This window comes from Carcharhinus amblyrhynchos, chromosome 17 (genome assembly GCF_965287045.1).
Source record: "Carcharhinus amblyrhynchos chromosome 17, sCarAmb.v2.hapA, whole genome shotgun sequence".
NCBI lineage: Eukaryota > Metazoa > Chordata > Chondrichthyes > Carcharhiniformes > Carcharhinidae > Carcharhinus > Carcharhinus amblyrhynchos.
In genome coordinates this window covers 39,955,696-39,974,075 of record NC_137340.1, presented here as the reverse complement: position 1 = coordinate 39,974,075, position 18,380 = coordinate 39,955,696, and the positions used below count along the sequence as shown (strand labels likewise).

General features: G+C 42.2%; 1 protein-coding gene across 2 annotated transcripts in view; it reads right to left on the bottom strand.

The window, feature by feature from the left end:
- LOC145354463 (uncharacterized) overlaps positions 1–18,380 on the bottom strand; it is a 114,651-nt gene that overhangs the window by 89,126 nt on the left and 7,145 nt on the right. Inside the window, exons 1-2 of one of the 2 annotated variants that reach the window (XM_080205847.1) lie at positions 17,734–17,826; positions 16,593–16,818 (exon numbers count right to left, since the gene is read on the bottom strand). In XM_080205847.1, the coding sequence (XP_080061973.1) occupies positions 16,593–16,818; positions 17,734–17,753 (246 nt within the window). In that variant the 5' untranslated portion in view covers positions 17,754–17,826. Of the gene's footprint in view, positions 1–16,592; positions 16,819–17,733; positions 17,827–18,380 lie in introns of those variants that run through there. The other variant, XM_080205848.1, reaches the window with a different exon arrangement.

Genomic DNA, 18,380 nt, shown 5'->3' with positions numbered 1-18,380 from the left:
TTATTTGGTACCAGAAGCCACTAGCTTTCAGAGCGCTGCTCCTTCATCAGGTAAGTGGGAGTTCTGTTCACAAACAGGACATATAAAGACACAAACAATGTGCTATCAAATAAAGCTGTTGGACTTTAATCTGGTGTTCTGAGACTTCTTACTGTGTTTACCCCAGTCCAACACCTGCATCGCCACATCTTAGCAGTCACTCGCCAGGGCATTACAGCTGGGCCAGCACGTGCAGTCATGAGTTGGCCAGAAATTCTACAGAATAAAGAATGTGCTCCAAGCTCTGAATGATACCCTCTGTCATTTAAAACGCAGGAACATAAGAGATGAAAGCATGAGTTGGCCATATTGCCCCTCGGGCTTGCTTTGTCATTCAATAAAATCATTGTTGTTCCAACTGTTTAAGTTTATTTATTAGTGTCACAATTAGGCTTACATTAACACTTCAATGAAGTTACTGTGAAAATCTCCTAATGGCCACACTCTGGCGCCTGTTTGGATACACTGAGGGAGAATTTAGCATAGCCAATGCACGTAAACAGCATGTCTTTCAGACTGTGGGAGGAAAGTGAAGAACTCGGGGGAAACCCACACAGACATGGGAAGAATGTGCAGACTCCATACAGTGACCCAAGCCAGGAATTGAACCTGGGTCCCTGATGCTGTGAGGCAGCAGTGCTAACCACTGTGCTACCCAACTCCACTTTCCTGTCTGTTCTCCACGATCTTTTACCCCTTTGTGATCAAAAATCAAACAGCTTTGAATAAATTCAATAACTCAGCCTCCACTGCTCTCTGGGTATAAAATTACAGACATCAACAACAAGTGAGAGAAGGTATTCCTCCTCCTCTCCGTCTTAAATGGGAGACTCTCTATTCTGAAATTGTTCTCGCTCGTTCTAGATTTCACCACTTGGGGAAATATCCTCAGTATCTACCCTGTCAAGTCCCCTCAGAACCTTATGTTTCAGTAAGATCACCTCTCACTCTTTTAAACTCCAATGAATATAGGCCAAACCTGCTCAAACTTTCCTAATAAGGCAACACATTCATCTCAGGAATGAGCCTCGTTCAGCTTCTCTGAACTGCTTCCAAATCAGGTATATCCCTGCTTGAATGAGGCCAAAACTGCACATAGTATTCTGGGTGCGGTCTCACCAATGACCTGTAAAGTTGCAGCATGACTTCTTTGCTTTTATACTCCAATCCCCTTGCAATATTGGCCAACGTTCGATTTGTTCTCTTAATTACTTGCTGTACCTACATAATAACAATTTGTGATTCATGTACAAGAACCCCTCTCTGTCGAAGATCCCTCAACATTCTGTAGTCTCTCTCTATTTAAATCGTGCTCTGCTTTTCTACCTTTCCTGCCAAGGAGAATTACCTCAAATTTTCCTATGTTATACTCCACTTGTCATTGCAGTCAGGATCTCCTGGCAGACCTGTCAGACTTATCTTGGTGTCCGTGTTCATCGGAACTTGCCTGTAGACTCCATATTGAAGTCCTCACCTGATTCACCTATAGCAGAACTTGTATGTGACTCTGCATATATTAGAATGGAGATCCCAGACTTCCCAGTGGCATGTACAGCACAGATACGGTATTACAGGTCTCCACACAATTTTCTGATCACTTTTGTTTGTAAGAATTGGGCATCACCAACGTTACCAGTTCAAAACCCTGATCAAATGCATTGCATGAAAAGGGGAGAAATTTGACAAAAATAAAGAACCTTCCTTCTCCCCTGCCAAAGGTAAGCTGTTCACTCGAAGAGAACTGAGGTTGTATGCTTCAAATGTCAAATAATGTTGCTGTGCTTCTCTTGGCTGAAAAACTCTTTTCCCTGTAATTTGATTGCTATGATCAAATTGTTTCCATATTGTTCAACTTTGCTGATGCAACTTGTCATTTCTTCAATTGCAGTCATGAAGCCCTCAGCTAGTATATTACTAACTTGAACAAAGAATCAAATAGTAATGGAATGCAAGAATGTATGTGTGCCGAATGGAGGGAGATAATGTATTTTCATTGATAAGATTGATGATTAATGAGAAAATTCACCTATTAACATTGCATATTTTCCTAATTTCGCATTAGAAAAATGTCATGCTGTAAAAATTTGTGTTAAGCTAGTTCCACTGGCCCGATTTTACCAACAAGTTGCGCCATTTTGGGTGTGCAGACTTGGTAGAGTTGGGCGTGAGGCGAGTAGCACGATCTGCAACCACCATCGCGCCTGTTCCCCCCTTTACCAAAATGCCCAAAATGGCCGCAATCGACACCATGCCCAAAACGGGCACAACGTTAATTTAAATGCATTTGTATGCATTTAAATTAACTTAGTGGGCTGGATGCCCAAACTTACCTGCATTTCCGTTTTTATCATCGTGTTCGCTCATCCAGATTCGGTGCGAAACAGACCTGATCTGCAAAAGTCTGTTTCTTGGCTCCAGCTTCTGAGGAGGTAAGTTCAGACCTTCTAGCAACTCTCCAACTCAGATTGGTAGGTGATAGGGGGAAACGGGCCAGACGATTCTCTGATAGGAAGGGTGGGGGTGGGAGTGGGGGGGAGGAGGAGGGAGGCGGGTCAGATTGTTCTCTGGTGGGTGGGTAGGGGAGGAGGAGAGCCAGATGTATCTCTGGGGGCAGGGAGGGGGGGAGCAGATCGTTCTCTGGTGGGGGGAGGGCCACATAGATCTCTGGTGGTTGGGGCAGAAGGGGAGGCAGGAAGGAGGAGGAGGAGGGCCAGGTTGTTCTAGTAGTCGGGAGGGGGAGGAGGATGGCCACATGGCTCTCTGGTACAGAGGAGGAGGAGAGCCAGATGATTCTACTGGTGGAGGGGAGGAGGAGGAGAACACATAGTTCTCTGGTTGTGGGGTGAAAAGGGAAGAGGGCTACATGGATCTCTGAGGAAGGGGGCCAGATGGATCTCTGGTGAGGGGGTGGGGGCGGGGGTGGGGGGGAGAGGCGGACTAGATATTCTCTGGTTTTGGGGGAGAGGGGTCCGCTGCCACTCTGCATGCAACCGGTGGGGAGGAAGTGGGGCAAGGGATTGCAATCAGTCTGGGTACTGGGGAAGGGTGGGTGGATAAGGGGGACAGTTATGTTGTGGGGTTGGGGCAGTGTTTATGGGGCCATCACTCCTGGGCTGCTTTATGCAGTGTTTCAGGCGCAATAAGCCCTACCCATAGGCTTCTGCAGCATGATTTAGATTCACTGCTTTTTTTTCAGGCAGATAACATATAGGGTGCCAGAGAACTGGTTTACGAGTTGGATCTGAAACACTCCCAGATTCAGCACTTAGAATCAAAATGGTAAAATCGGGCCCATTGTTTGTCTTCCAATAACAATTTGTTCAGTAACTACAAGAAACATCTGTGGAGAGATCTTAATAACTGACACAATCTGATAAGCTTTAATGTAGACAACAAAATACACTTCTGTTCTTGGATTATGTTATGTGAGCTGCCTGACTTGCAGCCTTAACGAGAACAAAAATCTCTCACCAGTGAATCATGTCATTGTCTTAGCTGTAAATTCAACATGTATATATATAAAATAAAGTTCCCAGGTCTTGAAATTACATGATGTGAATATCAACACACAAACATTGCTATTCATATGAAAAAAAACAACAGCATTGACCACTTCAAAATAGTAAGTTAATGATTCTGTTCCAAAGCACTAGTATTCACTATGTAAGTTTAAAACATATATTTTATAAGCTGGACAGTTGTAGCCTAGAGCAGCAAAACAGAAGTTAAAGTTAGGGTTTTCTTTCCCTAAAGTGGGCAAATTTGATGTAGTGTTTTTTTAAAATTCTGTATTTATCTTGCAAGATAACAAAGCAAATACTGATGAAATTGGTCTCTTGGCCCATTTTGTTCCTTCTATTCAGTGTAAAATGAACTGCTGATTCATCATGAGCCTGTTTTGCAGTAATGGCATGGACAAATTTCATTTCCTTTGTGTGGAAATCAGTCTTAAAGTTATTTTTAATTGCACAGAATATGAGTTTCCTTGTTATGTCCTGTCAATCATGGCTTTGTTGGTAACACTCTTGACTCTCAGTCAAAACGTTGTGGGTTTAATCCCATACGATTTGGGCACCAAACTCTAAACTGACACTCCCGTGCAGTACTGCAAGCGTGCTACATTGTTGGAAATCCCAGCTTTTTGAATAAAATGTGAAACTGAGGCCATATCTACTCTCTTGGATGGACATAAAACAGCCCATGGCACCATTTTGAAAAAAAGGAGGTACGTTATACCTGGTACACTGGCCAATGTTCCTCCTTCAAAAACAGATTATTTGGTAATTATTATACATGCTGTTTGTGGGAGCTTGCTGTGCACTAATTGGCTGCCACATTTCCTATGTTGCAACAATTACTATACTTCAAAAGTACTTCATTGGCTATAAAAAAATTTGGGGCACCCTGGGGTAGTGAAAACTGCTGAATAAATGCAAAGCTGTATTTCTGAAGTTGAAAACATTTGAATGTGTCCTTTACAGCAAAATAACCAAAATATACATTGTTTTTTACAGTTGCATTTGGGGCTGATGTGGCTCCATGTGACACAGCTTCTAATCAAGACTGTAGATGTATAAGACTATAGCAGATTGAATACAAAGAGGAGAAAGGGTAAATGCATCATTTATTGGGAAATCTGTTCATGGTAAAGATACGTTAACCATGGTATTTATCATGGAACATGGCAGGAGGTTTGTATTTGGTATTTATATCCTCTGTATTATAGGGAAGATGAATTTCAATAGCCAAAGAGGTTTTTATCTCAGTTCTAAACTGGGATCATAGCAAGCATACCATTGAAACTTCAAGTACAGGAGAGTACTTTTCATGCAGTTACTTACTCATCATAGGAACAGGAACCTGGGAGAAGGAAGCCATCCAGCCCTTCAAGCCTGTTCTGTCATTCAATATGACCATAGCTGAACTGATTGTTCTCTCAACTTCACTTTCGTGTCTGCTGCCTATAACCCTGTCTAACAAAAAATCTATCTAACTCAGCCTTGAATAAATGTAATGAATCAAACTCACTGTTTTTTTGGTCAAGAGAATTCCATAGACTAACAGCTCTCTGAGGGAAAAGATTTCTCATCCTCATCTTAAAAGAGAGACCTCTAATTTCTAAACTTTTTCCCATAGTTCTGTTCTCCTCCGCAAGAGGAAACATTCCCCCCCCGACATCTATCCTACCCTCAGCATCTTATGGATTGCACTAAGATTACCTCTCATTTTTCTGAATGCCAATGGGTAATGATCCAACCTGTTCAACCTTTCCTTATAAAATATTATCCACTTTGGAAAGAATAATAGTAAAATGGACTATTATTTAAATAGTGAAAAATTACAACATGCTACTGTGCAGAGAGACCTGGGGGTCCTTGTGCATGAATCACAAAAACTCAGTCTGCAGGTGCAGCAGGTGACCAAGAAGGCAAATGGAATGTTGGTAACACTCTTGACTCTCAGTCAAAACGTTGTGGGTTTAATCCCATACAATTTGGGCACCAAACTCTAAGCTGACACTCCAGTGCCATCGCGAAGGGGATGGAATATAAAAACAGGGAGGTCTTGCTGCAACTGTACAAGGCACTGATGAGGCCGCAACTGTGTGCAATTTTGGTCCCCTTATTTGTGAAAGGATATATTGGCCTTGGAGGGAGTGCAGAGGAGGGGTTAGATGATGAGGAGAGATTGAGTAGACTGGGCCAGTACTTGTTGGCGTTTAGAAGGCTGACGGGTGATCTTATAGAGACATATAAGATAATGAAGGGGCTAGATAAGGTAGAGGCAGAGAAATTCTTTCCACTTAGAAAGGAAACAAGAACTAGAGGACACAGCCTCAAAATAAGGGGGGGGGGGGGGGTCAGTTTAGAAAAGAGTTGAGGAGGAACTTCTTCTCTCAGAGGGTAGTGAAGCTCTGCAATTCTCTGCCCATTGAAGTGCTGGAAGCTACCTCATTGAATATGTTTAAGTCATGGATAGATAGATTTCTGATTGATAAGGGAATTAAGGGTTATGGGGAGCAGGCGGGTAAGTGGGACTAAACCACTTTCAGATCAGCCATGATCTTATTGAATAGTGGGGCAGGCTCAAAGGGCTAGATGGCCTACTCCTGCTCCTATTTCTTATGTTCTTATGTTCTTATACCTCCTTCATCCCAGAAATAAGTTTAGTGAAACTTCTCTGAATTGCTTATAATGCAATTGTATCCTTTTTCAAATAAGGAAACCAAAATTGCACAGTATTCCAGATGTGGTCTCGCCAAGGCCTGGTATAGCTGCAGGAAAACTTCCCTATTTTTACATTCCATTTCCTTTCCAATAAACACCTAAGTAAATTTGCCTTCCTAATCGCCTGCTGCACCTGCAAATTAACCTTTTGTGATTCATGTATTGGGAAACCTAGATCCCCTAGTACCACTGAGTTCTGTGATCTCTCGCCATTTAAATCATCTACTGCTTTTCCATTCTTCCTGCCAAAGTGGCCTGTTCATATTTTCCCACAATACAAGGCAGCTGCCAATTTTTTCGCCCACTGACTTAACCTATCCATATCCCTTTGTAGACTCTTTACCTCAACTTGACAAATGACTTTCCAACCTATCTCGGGGCCATCAGCAAATCTAGCTATTTGGTTCCTTCGTCCAAGTCATTTACATAAATTGTAAATTGATACATCATCTAGCTATGTTAAAAAAATGTTTCCTACCTGACACGAGATATTTACAATTTAACATAATTTTCTTAGATTAAGACCCAGTTCCCTAAAATTCTCTAGGCAGCTGCCCAACTAATGCTATATACAGATCCTGTCAATGAGGATTACGATGGCTCTGTCTCAAATAAATTCTTTCATATCCTGGATGGCAGCCCTTTGGGAGCAAGTACGATACACGCAATCATTTTAAAAATCAAGCCTGATGTAACAGTTTACACTAAAACTATTACCCACCCCACCTACTTTTTTAAATATTTACTGAAAATAGCCGCAAATTCAAAACAGATGTAACTGTGCAGCTGTACTATAAATGTAGGCTACTCAATTGGGAACTGTGCAATACAGAATTTATTCCACAAGTGTGTTAGATTTGATAATTCCCGAGTGTAAAATTTACAGATGAGTTATTAAGGCCTTTCCCACATGTGGAACAAATTCAGTATTCCATGTTTCTCCATCGGGCATTCTGTTTACACCATTGTGTATAATTATTTTTATATTTCAATTAGAATTAGTTGTCTACCTATAATACTGTAAGCATCTCAAAAGGTTTTGGCAATGCTTGGGGTCTGCACCGAGATCTCTGCAATTCTTTGGTGCTAAATCATGAGGCTGAATTTGTGCCCCAATATGGGGACAAGTATACAGGTAGATGGGTACATAGTTTCATGCCACTAGCAAGCATGCCTGTTTGCTGACACCTTCCCAGTTTGGTTTATTTTTCTGGAGTGGGACTGGGGGCAGAACGGCTATTCGTCTGCAAGTGCAGGTAGCAACTTATGGTATGCAACAGGCCAACTAAGTCTAATTTTCAGAGGCCGACTGGAATTTTCTAGTCAACCTATGGGTCTCTTCTGGTGTCAGCGCCACTAAATTATTACCCATGCAATGGCACTAAAAATCTACCCAAATGTGAGGGTGCAAATTTTTTTTGTGGGATTCCCAACGCAGGAATTCTGATTAGGTATGATGCAAACAGGGAGAGAAAATGAAGGATTGGGGCATTGTGATGATTGCGCCACTATACATCCTAAAGCTGGGTTAAAAAGAGGCATTGACAGAAGTACTGAAGGGTGTTGTCTGCCTGCCTTCTCAATCAGGGACTGGCTCATGAGATGTGGAACAAACTGCAAAAAACTTGTTCAGAGACAGGCAAGCGGCATCTTGGATGGAATGGGAGGATCACATTTATGCTTTTGAAGTGCTTTTCTCAGGGTGAGATGTGCTGCAGAGGAGCTCTGCATCACATGTGACTCAAGGTTTATTTCATCTGGGTTTTGTCTTAAAGATATTATGTGCAAAGTTGAAATAGTTACTATTTCTTGCCACCTTCTCCAGTTGAAGAAGGGCCCCATTGTATACATGCAAACTGGAGGCATGCTAATAGTACACCTAAATTAATTACTCTACTTTGGTTTAAGCATGTTAATAGTACACCTAGATTCACTTCCTCTACTTAATCAAGTAAATTCAATAATCCCCATTGCCAGCACTGAATGGCACTCAAAGGGAGGATATCAAAAATGGGGCTGTGCTTCCTTCAAGTGTAGCTTAATGTTGTGAGTCACTGCAGTTACCATAATAATCATTTCTAATTCCAAGAAGTAATAAAGATTTAACAGTATCCATTAGGATATGTAGGCTGTAGGAAACCAACTGAAAAAATAATTCAATTAAAAAGAACCCTCTGATGCAAGCTAGGATTTGTATTACAAATGAATCATACCTGGGCCTGACTTATTGCTGGGTATATAGAGTCAATGAATGCGACACAAGGTTTAAAGAAGGACTTACTAAAACTTTAAAGAAGATCTAATCCTGACTAAATCAACTTCAATATTTTTATCCTAAGCCTTTATTATCCAGTCATGTTCCAATTTACATGGTCCATTCTGGCCTCAAAGTGATTGGTGCAAGATAAAATGGCCACGTGCATTATTGTTTGCTGAAATTAAGGTCATCTGAGAAATTAATACTCTTGCAGACATTTTATTGTAACAGTACAGGTACCTTTAATGCTTTCCCCTTTTTCAATATATCTTTACGCTGTCAAGGAATCATAGGATCTTTACAGGGCAGAAGGAGGCCATTTGGTCCATCGAATCTGCGCTAACCAGACTCCCACCCAGGCCTTATTCCCGTAACCCCACATATTTGCTTTGCTAATCCCCCAGACACCAGGGTCGATTTAGCATGGCCAATCAACCTAACTCACACATCTTTTGACTGTGGGAGGAAATTGGAGCACCCAGAAGAAACCCATGCAGACATGGGAAGAATCTGCAAACTCCACACACACAGTGACCCAAGGCTAGAATTGAACCTGGGTCCCTGACACTGCAAGGCAGCAATGCTTATACCTGTACCACCATATGGATTCCTTTGCATTTATTTTCATCTTTTCTCTCTTAGTGGCGAAGGTTTTTACATTGCTTTTAAGTTCATCATTCTACAATAAATGGATTCACCTATTTCTATGAATGTGAGTAATTGTAAATATCAATCTTTTAATATGTGTTGGTTTCCCCAATGCCTATTGGCAGATGTGAAATTGCTTATAGGTTTCCGTGATCCATCAGAACTCTAATGCCGCAACACCAACCACTGATCCCTTTCCTCCATGATAGATTCAGAATTTTCATGGACAGAGAAAGACTTGTTCCAACAAGACCATCCCTGTTTGATTGGCCTTAGAACAGAATAATACATGGTGAATATAGACCTGCACTGTTCTTGCACTGATGTATTATCATGCATGATAACATTGAGTCATGTTCCTGACGGCATCATGCCTGATGGCAATAATATGGCAGGTGGGAGGTCTCCTCACATTATTCAAATTCAATTAATGTGCTTATTTAAACTTGATAATATCCAAATTGACAGAGATAATACATGCTGGGAGCAATACAATACTTAAGAGTGTGAATCACCTCTGGTGGGCATCTCGGCCTTTCACAAAATAGGTTAAAAATCACCAGATGTGTCCTTACTTTTACCATAGCAGTTCGAGGTGTTGTGGATGCTGCCAACATTTTTAATTAAAGGTTGTGTTTGTAGGGGATACATTTGTTATTTTGAGGCATCACTTTCCTGCAGAAAGGTGCATTTAGACCCTCAACTGCACCTCAGTCATCCAGGTAGTGAAAGCATGGGAGTAGTGAGCTCTGTAGAAGATGCATCCCCCAGTGAGGAGGAGATTGAGAAAGAAGGCAAGGTTCAGATGCATGGGTAGGCATGAGGGCAGACCCACACTATAGTAAGAAGCTGATGAAGGCATAATGTCACAGCAACAGAAGGGCTTATGCTGCCAATCAGGTATATAGGCAGAGAATGAGCTACCTTCAGATGTCAGAGACACAGTGCCAGATGGGACTCAAACTCTTCAGAGCTACACACTGAGATGCTGGCAGAGGACATAGCTTCCAACTGTGTTGGTGGTCACCCAATGCCATTGGCTGTAGGAATCACTAATGCACTGAATTTATCTGCCACTGCATCCTTTCAGGCTGCCTGTGGACATCTCAGTGGCATAATTCGGCCTGGTGCACACCACAGTATTAAGTTCTTTACAGATGCAATAAACAGATCATTGCATTTTCAGTGGACTGCCACGGTCAACTGGAAAAAGCCAGAGGCTTTGCAGTCATCACTAGTTTTCAAAGCATTCAGGGAACAAAAGACTGCATTCACATCACCAAGACTCCAGCAGGCCAGCCCTGAACATTCATGAACAAGAAGGCCTATCACTCATTAAATGTCCAGTTGTCTGTGATCACAATCGAAAATTTATACAGATATGTGCAACATATCTGGACAGTAGCAATGATTAGTACATTTTCTGGGACTCCCAGGTACCAAACATGTTCAATGGATAGGTGACAAGGTTAATCTTTGAAGAGATGGTTTCTGATGCCAGTGAGGAACCATGGAACGGACATGGAGAGAAGCTGTGATGACAGCCACAGAACAGCAGGGCCACTATTGAGCAGACAGTTGGCTGCTAAAGGTGAGGCTCTGATACCTGGATATGTCAGGTGGCATGCTACAGTATGCCCCATCTAGAGTTTCACTGTGCTCTCCATAACCTCACTATTCAGAAAGGAGGCATCAAGTAGTGGCTATTCCTCTAATGATGAGGGCAAACAAGTGGAGAGGGAATACCCTGATAAAAAGGTGTAAGGCCCTCCAAGTGAGTGCATGGATGGGTTTGACACTAGGGATGATAAGACAGAAGTTCCAACTGGTCAGGAATTCTTGGCTGCAGAGACATGTGTATTGCTAGTGTTGCAACATTATTCTGTTTTGAGTGTGAACTCACTGAGAACGTCTGGTCAGCACAATCAGCGTTTCAATTCACTTGGCATTGTTCTATCTTGACCAATATTCGCAACTGATCAGGTCAGGCATATTTTCTCAAAAAAATTCCACGAGTGCTGAAAGATAAAATTAGCTTCTGCATAATGGATAGAGATTTGAAGGTTTATGAACATCTTGCCTATGGCACATCTAATGATGTTGCCTACAAAATTCATCCATGTGACCTGCTTTGTGACGAATGTGGAGTTTTCTTAATTTCTTTCTTGAGCTCCAGCACAGTGCTCCCCTTCACTTTCTGCTGTGCTGGAGAAAGGTCTGCTGGAATGCTTCCCCTTTGCCGTGGGAGACATTGGTGGGTGTCTTCCATGTGGCTGAGGCCTGAGGGCTCTGCCACATTCATGTTACAGGACTAGCTTCTGTCACTGCAGCGATCATGGAAGACTGTGCCAATGGTGGAAGGGCAGAGCAGAGGTTGCCCCATCAGCAGTGCCTTGAGGGGTGATTCCAGATGGTGACAGCAACTGCTCATCCTCCACCATGAGGACCAATTCGTCCTCACTGCCTTCCAGTGAAGTCTCAAGGAGTGTCTCTGAGGCAACAGATGCTGGATGTCACAGAAATCCTATAGTGTAGAAGGAGGCCATTCAGCCCATCAGGTCTGCACTGACTCTCCGATAAAGCATCTTACCCAAGCCCACCCTACACATCTTGGAACTCTAAGGGGCAATTTAGCATGGCTCATCCACCTCTGATGCACTAATCCCTGCCAAGGTGTCTATCTGCATTGGTGCTTGGAGCAGCGTGAGGCTATTACACCACCACCGCCTCCCCCCCATCCCATCTGCCTACCCACCCATCCGCCGAGGGTTCTTCGTCCTCCCTGGAGGCAACTGTCAGTCCCAAAGTCAGAGGCAGAGGCAGAGTCAGCAGAAGGTGGCTCTTTTTTAAAATTTAATTTTTACTGCATTCTTAAAGTTATGAAGCCAATGCGCAGAGTGGACCAGGCAAACCCAAATCCATTCTTTGCTTGCTCCAAAAAACAAATTCAAATTGAATCCAATTCATGGTCCCCACAACAGAGACATGCAAGATCTAAGCTGACAAGAAAAGGCACTGCAACCCATCTTGGGTTTGATCTGACGTTTGATCTTAGCCAAAAGGCCAAGAAGCGAAAAGGTGGTTCACCTGCACAGAACATACAGAACAAAATTACATTAATTGGGATTTCAGAGCCTTCTTTGGGGTCAGGACTTTCTGCTTCCATTTGAGTTCAGTGGGTGTGATGACAAGTGTGGAAAATATTGCATAAAGGCCAAAGTTGCGTTTCATGTCAATATAACAGCAGGAAATGATTGTTCCCCTCACCCCTGTCAGTGGTGGGCTGCATTTCCCACCATTCAATGTCAGGAATCTCATTGTTACACATTGGCATTATTGATCCAAACGCTGGAATCAGACTCCCACATCCAATAATACTTCCAAGACAGTGTGATGTCAGAACAGCACGAAGCACAGCTGTTTTCTGAAGGTGTACACCTGGCGAGCAGTACTCCCAGGAGAGCTCAAAGGTCAGTATGGGACTCAGCAAGGAGAGGGTTGTGCCAGTTTAATTTTGGGAGTGCAAGCTTGGTGCCAGGGAATGCATCTGGGTGAGGGTGATTTCCTGATGCTCGCTGTATGCTGGGGCAGCCTTTAAAAATGGCACCTGGATCATCAGACATGCAGCATTCATGTAAACATACCAGGCGTCTGTCCCTCTCATCGTAGCCTCGCCTCCCTCTGTGTTCCTGATTGAGTTTCAGCCCCTTGCAATCTCAGCAACACCAGAACTTTCTGCAACTCTGCATCTGTCGATGGAACAGGTCCTGTCCATGGATGACAGCAGCCGAACTTCCTCTTCTGGTGCATGAGGATTGCCAGGTAGGGCACTCCACCACCAGTCCTGTTTGTTGCATGAACATTGTGGATCTGCTGTTCCTGAAATAAGGTACAACACTGTAATTTAATGTTAAATATATGGAGTAAGATAGAACCCTCAGCATCCCCATGATGTTGACCATAACATACCTTGATGGTTAACTCTTTGGGTACTTTTAAGTGGAGCTGAGTCCATGTGAAGATCAGCCATGATCTTACTGAATGGCAGAGTAGGCTCGAGGGGCCAGATGGCCTACTCCTGCTCCTAGTTCTTATGTTCTTTATTAGATTCCAGGTAAACTGATTTCATCACTCCTTACGGTAAAAGATGAATGCATGACTTGCACAATGTTTGGCAGCTAAGACATTGTGTACCTTCTGCCAGTCAAAGTCTTCACTCTGGCCAAAACAACAGCAACACCTTCACAAATGCATTTGGACCACAAAGAGTGACAATTATGCCCAATGCTGCCTTGGACTTCAGAGGTACTGACAAAGCTGCAGCATTTGAGCCTTTTTGGTAGCGTCCTTGCACAATAATAGAGTGAGGACTTGCTGATCTCAACAGGACATTCAGCCTCTTCCAACATTGCTCCCAGTTTCAAAGCACAACACCATGCTGCAGACTTCCATAGCCACCTCCTCCCAGGCTGGTTGGAATGTTGAGGGGTAGGGGTGGAATCTACTCATCCCTCCAGCTGGCATAAGGACCTCAAACACAGAGGATCCAGCCTGCAGGAGGGTACTGAGGGATTCTTTATCACATCACAGTGGGGTTCTGGCCATTCATCCCTGCCTCTCTCCTCACTCCCTTCTTTCGGCCATCTGTGGCAAAAAACGAAGTAGAACTAAGCAGCTCCTCAATTTTAATATCTTAACATCATGTGCATGATCAGATTTAATACTACCTGCGTTTGATAGTAACAATGAACTCAAAGCTTCTGCAGAATTTAATGTACATTGTAGAATAATAACAGTCACGTTAAACATTGCTGATAGTCTTTCTAGGGGAAAAAAATTCTTTGTGGCTTTTACCTTTATACATTTGCAGGGTCACCCAACACTGCCCCCTGCCAGGTAGCTCTTTAACTCAGTGACCATGACCGCCTACCAGGTCAAAGCCAATGATTACAGCAGCTAGACATCATTCTCTCTTGCTTGTATTGGGCAGTTGAACAAAAATTCTCCAACACCAATTGGTTAATTGCCATTTTATACAGTATATAGCAACGACGGGTGCGTGTCTCACCCACTGAAACGTGACATACTATTTAGCCCTCAATTTTCCCTAACTGGCTTCACACTACATCCCTCAATCCAGTTTGTTTCCATTGTCCAGTTCAATGGCACCACAGAACTAATCCACAAGTCAATTGCCCCTTGCATATAAAAACATTTCTGGCTGACTTAATCCCAATGTACTTATTTTAAACTTCTGTTGCTGGCACTCGCATTCATAACCCTCTTGAACAGCTTTCCGAAATGAGCTCTGTTAAACTTTTGTCTGAAACTAGAAAATTTCAATTATCTCAGAGTCATCTCAAAGTCTTCCTTTCCAACGAAAACAAAATCTGTCTTGGCCACAGTCCACAGCTCCTGGGCAGAATAAAATTGGCAGTAATCAATCATCTACCCTGCAAAGCGCACCAATCATTATTTTTAAACAGGCAAATTAATGACATAGTTAAGTTTTATATTTTATTTGTACATCTGAATTAATATTACAACACTAGATCTGTCAAAACCATTTCAATTCTAAATCTAGAGTTCGGTTCCTCTGCGCTTCCACATGCTACACCACAAGCAAGCAGAAATAAAACGTAACGACAGGGGGGTGGCATGATGGCACACTGGTTAGCACTGCTGCCTCACAGTACAGAGACCTGGGTTCAATTCCAGCCTTGGGTTACCGTCCATGCAGAGTTTGCATGTTCTTCCTGTGTCTGCATGGGTTTCCTCCGGGTGTTCCGGTTTCCTCCCACAGTCCAAAGATGTGCAGATTAGGTTGATTGGCCATGCTAAATTGCCCCATAGCATTAGGGGATTAGGTGGGTCAGTACGTGAGGTTACGGGGATAAGGCCTGGGTGGGATTGTGGTCTATGCAGACCCGATGGGCCAAATGGCCTCCTTCTGCACTGTAAGGATTCTATGAATAACAGTAATCAGCTCTTAAGACATTATAGAAAATCCAGTACAGTGTGGGAGACTGGATCTTAGAAAGCAGACATGATTGATTGTGACTGTTCCAGTAACACACATGATTGACCCATGAAGTCAGCTGTGTTTAAAAAAAATATTAAAGTGGTATAATTATTGTACAAAATTAAGAGGAAAATCTCAATGACCTTCTCGCTGGAGCTCCGGTAAAACTATTCAGAAAACAACTTCCCTATCAAGCAAAAATGTTGAATATTTTCCCCCAAAATATCTACCCAATTGCAATATAAATCACACTGTCAAAATGTAGAGGACTGTAACAAGCGTTTTGATTCAAATTCATCTTCAGTAAGTCAGGAAAGCCTGATCATTATTTTTATCTTTGGTGTTAAATTTGTACAGCATCTTCAAGGAATGCCCACTTATTAATCAATACAACAAAGCACCCTCAATTGTTCAGTATTTGTAAGCCACATACTGAAGGCTAGAAGTTTTGATATTGGATCTGTGCTGAGTTAACTAACCCCAGCCACAGCAGCAGATTGAATTTTACAACGACGGGTGAGTGAGTGGTGAGAGGTTGGGGGAGGGGGGGTGAGTGGTGGGAAGTGGGGAGGTGGGTGGGTGGTGGGAGATGGGATGGAATGGGGGTGATAGGGTGGGAGGTGGGTGTCAGTGGGGTAAACACAGTAAGAAGTCTCACAACACCAGGTTAAAGTCCAACCAGTTTATTTGATAGTAAACCCACAAGCTTTCAGGGTTTGACCCTCGTCAGGTGAGAGGCAAACCCCGAAAGCTTCTGGGGTTACTATCAAATAAACTGGTTGGACTTCAACCTGGTGTTGTGAGACTTCTTACTGTGTTTACCCCAGTCCAACGCCGGCATCTCCACGTCAGTGGGGTAGTCAGTTTTCTGGGCTAGGAAAGGGAAAACATGAGAATTTTTGCTTTGGATTGTTATCCAGTAACTGGAATTGTGTTGGTGTGTATGTAGGCCATACAACAGGATTAGAATTGACTGTGATTCCTTCAGTTGCTGAACAGACTGCTAATATATAGTGTCAAGGCTCATACACAAAAAATGTCTGAAAAATTAAGTGCATGAAAATAAGCTTGTTTTCTTTACCTGCCTAGAAAGGCTCACTGATGCAATGATACAAAATGTTTCTCATCAAATAAAATCACAGTTTTGTATAGATGTAAATCTGATTAAATATTAAAGGAATGACAATACATTCACTATGACTACAAATTCCTAACTCATCCATACAAAAGAGTCTCAGGTTGGTTAAACAAGAGTGTAAACTTCTGATTTGCTTCAACTGTGCCTGTGGCAGGTGAACCCTTCAGTACAAAAACCAGGTGTTCACCCATAATTATTTACTTATTGGCAGATTTGATTGCTGAAACATCCGTTGTTGCTATTTAACAATGATTTACTCACCAGAGCATTTTTCTCCTCCTTCTGCCAGCTGCTCTCTGCCTGTGGTGGCTGGAGTTTACAAGCTCCAGGGGCTGTTGGTAGTTGTGCGGTGTCATTTTTTGATTTGTTAGCTTGATCTGCAGAGACTATGCTTGCGGAATCCACCAAGATTTGACTGAAGGAAGATGATTCAGGCGATGTGACAGTATCACAGACAGGGACAGGAACATGGTCTCTTGCCTTGGGCCTTTAGTTGTGGGAGTAGGAGGAGATGAAAAAGAAAAATAACTTGAATCAGCCAAATAATAGTCAGCTTGGGGAATTCAATTAATAGCAAAAAAAACTGACAATATTAGTCTTTTCAGATGTCCAGGATTGCTATTACATCATCAAAATCCATTAGTGTTTTGCATGTCAATAAAACTATCAATTGTCATATTAATTTTATACAATAATTTTTCACTTAATACACAACACTAGAATATCGCACCTATCGAGACACCATGCTATCAAATGGTGCTCAGGAACTATCTCTGTATTCTCTAAAGAGTAGCCAACTCAATTGCACATTGTAATATGCCTCCTCACAAAACGCAGCTAATGCACAGTTGATTTCCTGTCTCAAGTTCAGGCATGTTGTCCATTACCTGACAGGCCCATAACAGGATTCAAACTAAACATATGGTAATTTAATTAACTCCTTCTTTCCCACAAGGCACCTCCAAACAAGTTGTATGCCTTGAGGCTAAATATCAAACATGATGAAATTGTTTCCTGCTCTAGTGCACACCTTGCCTTTGACTTATTGTGTGAACATTGGATAAGAGCTGTTCACCTGCTACCTACCAGCAAGTCTCACACTTGACCTGCTCTGAAATCAGAAGATTAATTTTCTATTGTATGCAAAGATTTTTTTTGATTTGTCTGGTTAAAGCTGACAATGAAAAATACATTCACTGGCAAGTAAAAGCACCGGCTAGTAGATCAGTAGCCAAAAGGTTCTAAGTGCAATTTTACAAAGAACAAATAGCAATTCTGACATTTCAGTCAAATCTACAGCTAAAATGTTAGCTTTCACAGAACAATGGTGACTCTAATTGCTGTTTTTAAACTGGAAGTAATAAACCATTCTAACAAGAGCCATCGTCTGAAAATCACCCACCAATTTGTGAAGAACGGCATTTGCTGTAAAATGGGGGAAGGGGGCAGTGCCTAGTTAGCGCAGAACGCTCATATATTTGCTTGCTGACTGCTCACCCTTCCGAAGGTCTGCGCAACTGTTTAAAATGTTTCTAGAAGGAAAACATAACTACAAGCAATTGTGCTGAGGCAGTGTTTGATCAACAACATTTTCAAACAGGCCTATTGTAGAATGCTTCAAATTTTTCAAACTCATAATGCTAATTACTTGAGTAGCCTCAATGGATCATCAGTGTCAAACTCTGTTTGATCACTAGAAAGTAATTTTTCCCAGAGCTGTAAAAACAATCTTTCATTCTCACAATGCAAATGTCATTTGACTAGATAGACCTTTGTGTTCTTCTTACATTTTTGACAGGCCAACAAGTATTAAGAAAAGATTGATTCTGGTTTGCTTAGCTTCAGCAAAATAGGGTGCCCCAAGGCCAGTAGCAAAATCACCTTTTTTTTTCTTTTTGTGTAGAGATGTCAGGTCTACTTGTATGCATTGACCCAAACTCTCTATTTTACCATGAAATTATGGAAAAGTTTATTTTTCAATGTAAAATACATCTGTTAAGAATGCATGATTCTGCAACTACCATCTTTGGCAGATAAATTTCATTGGAG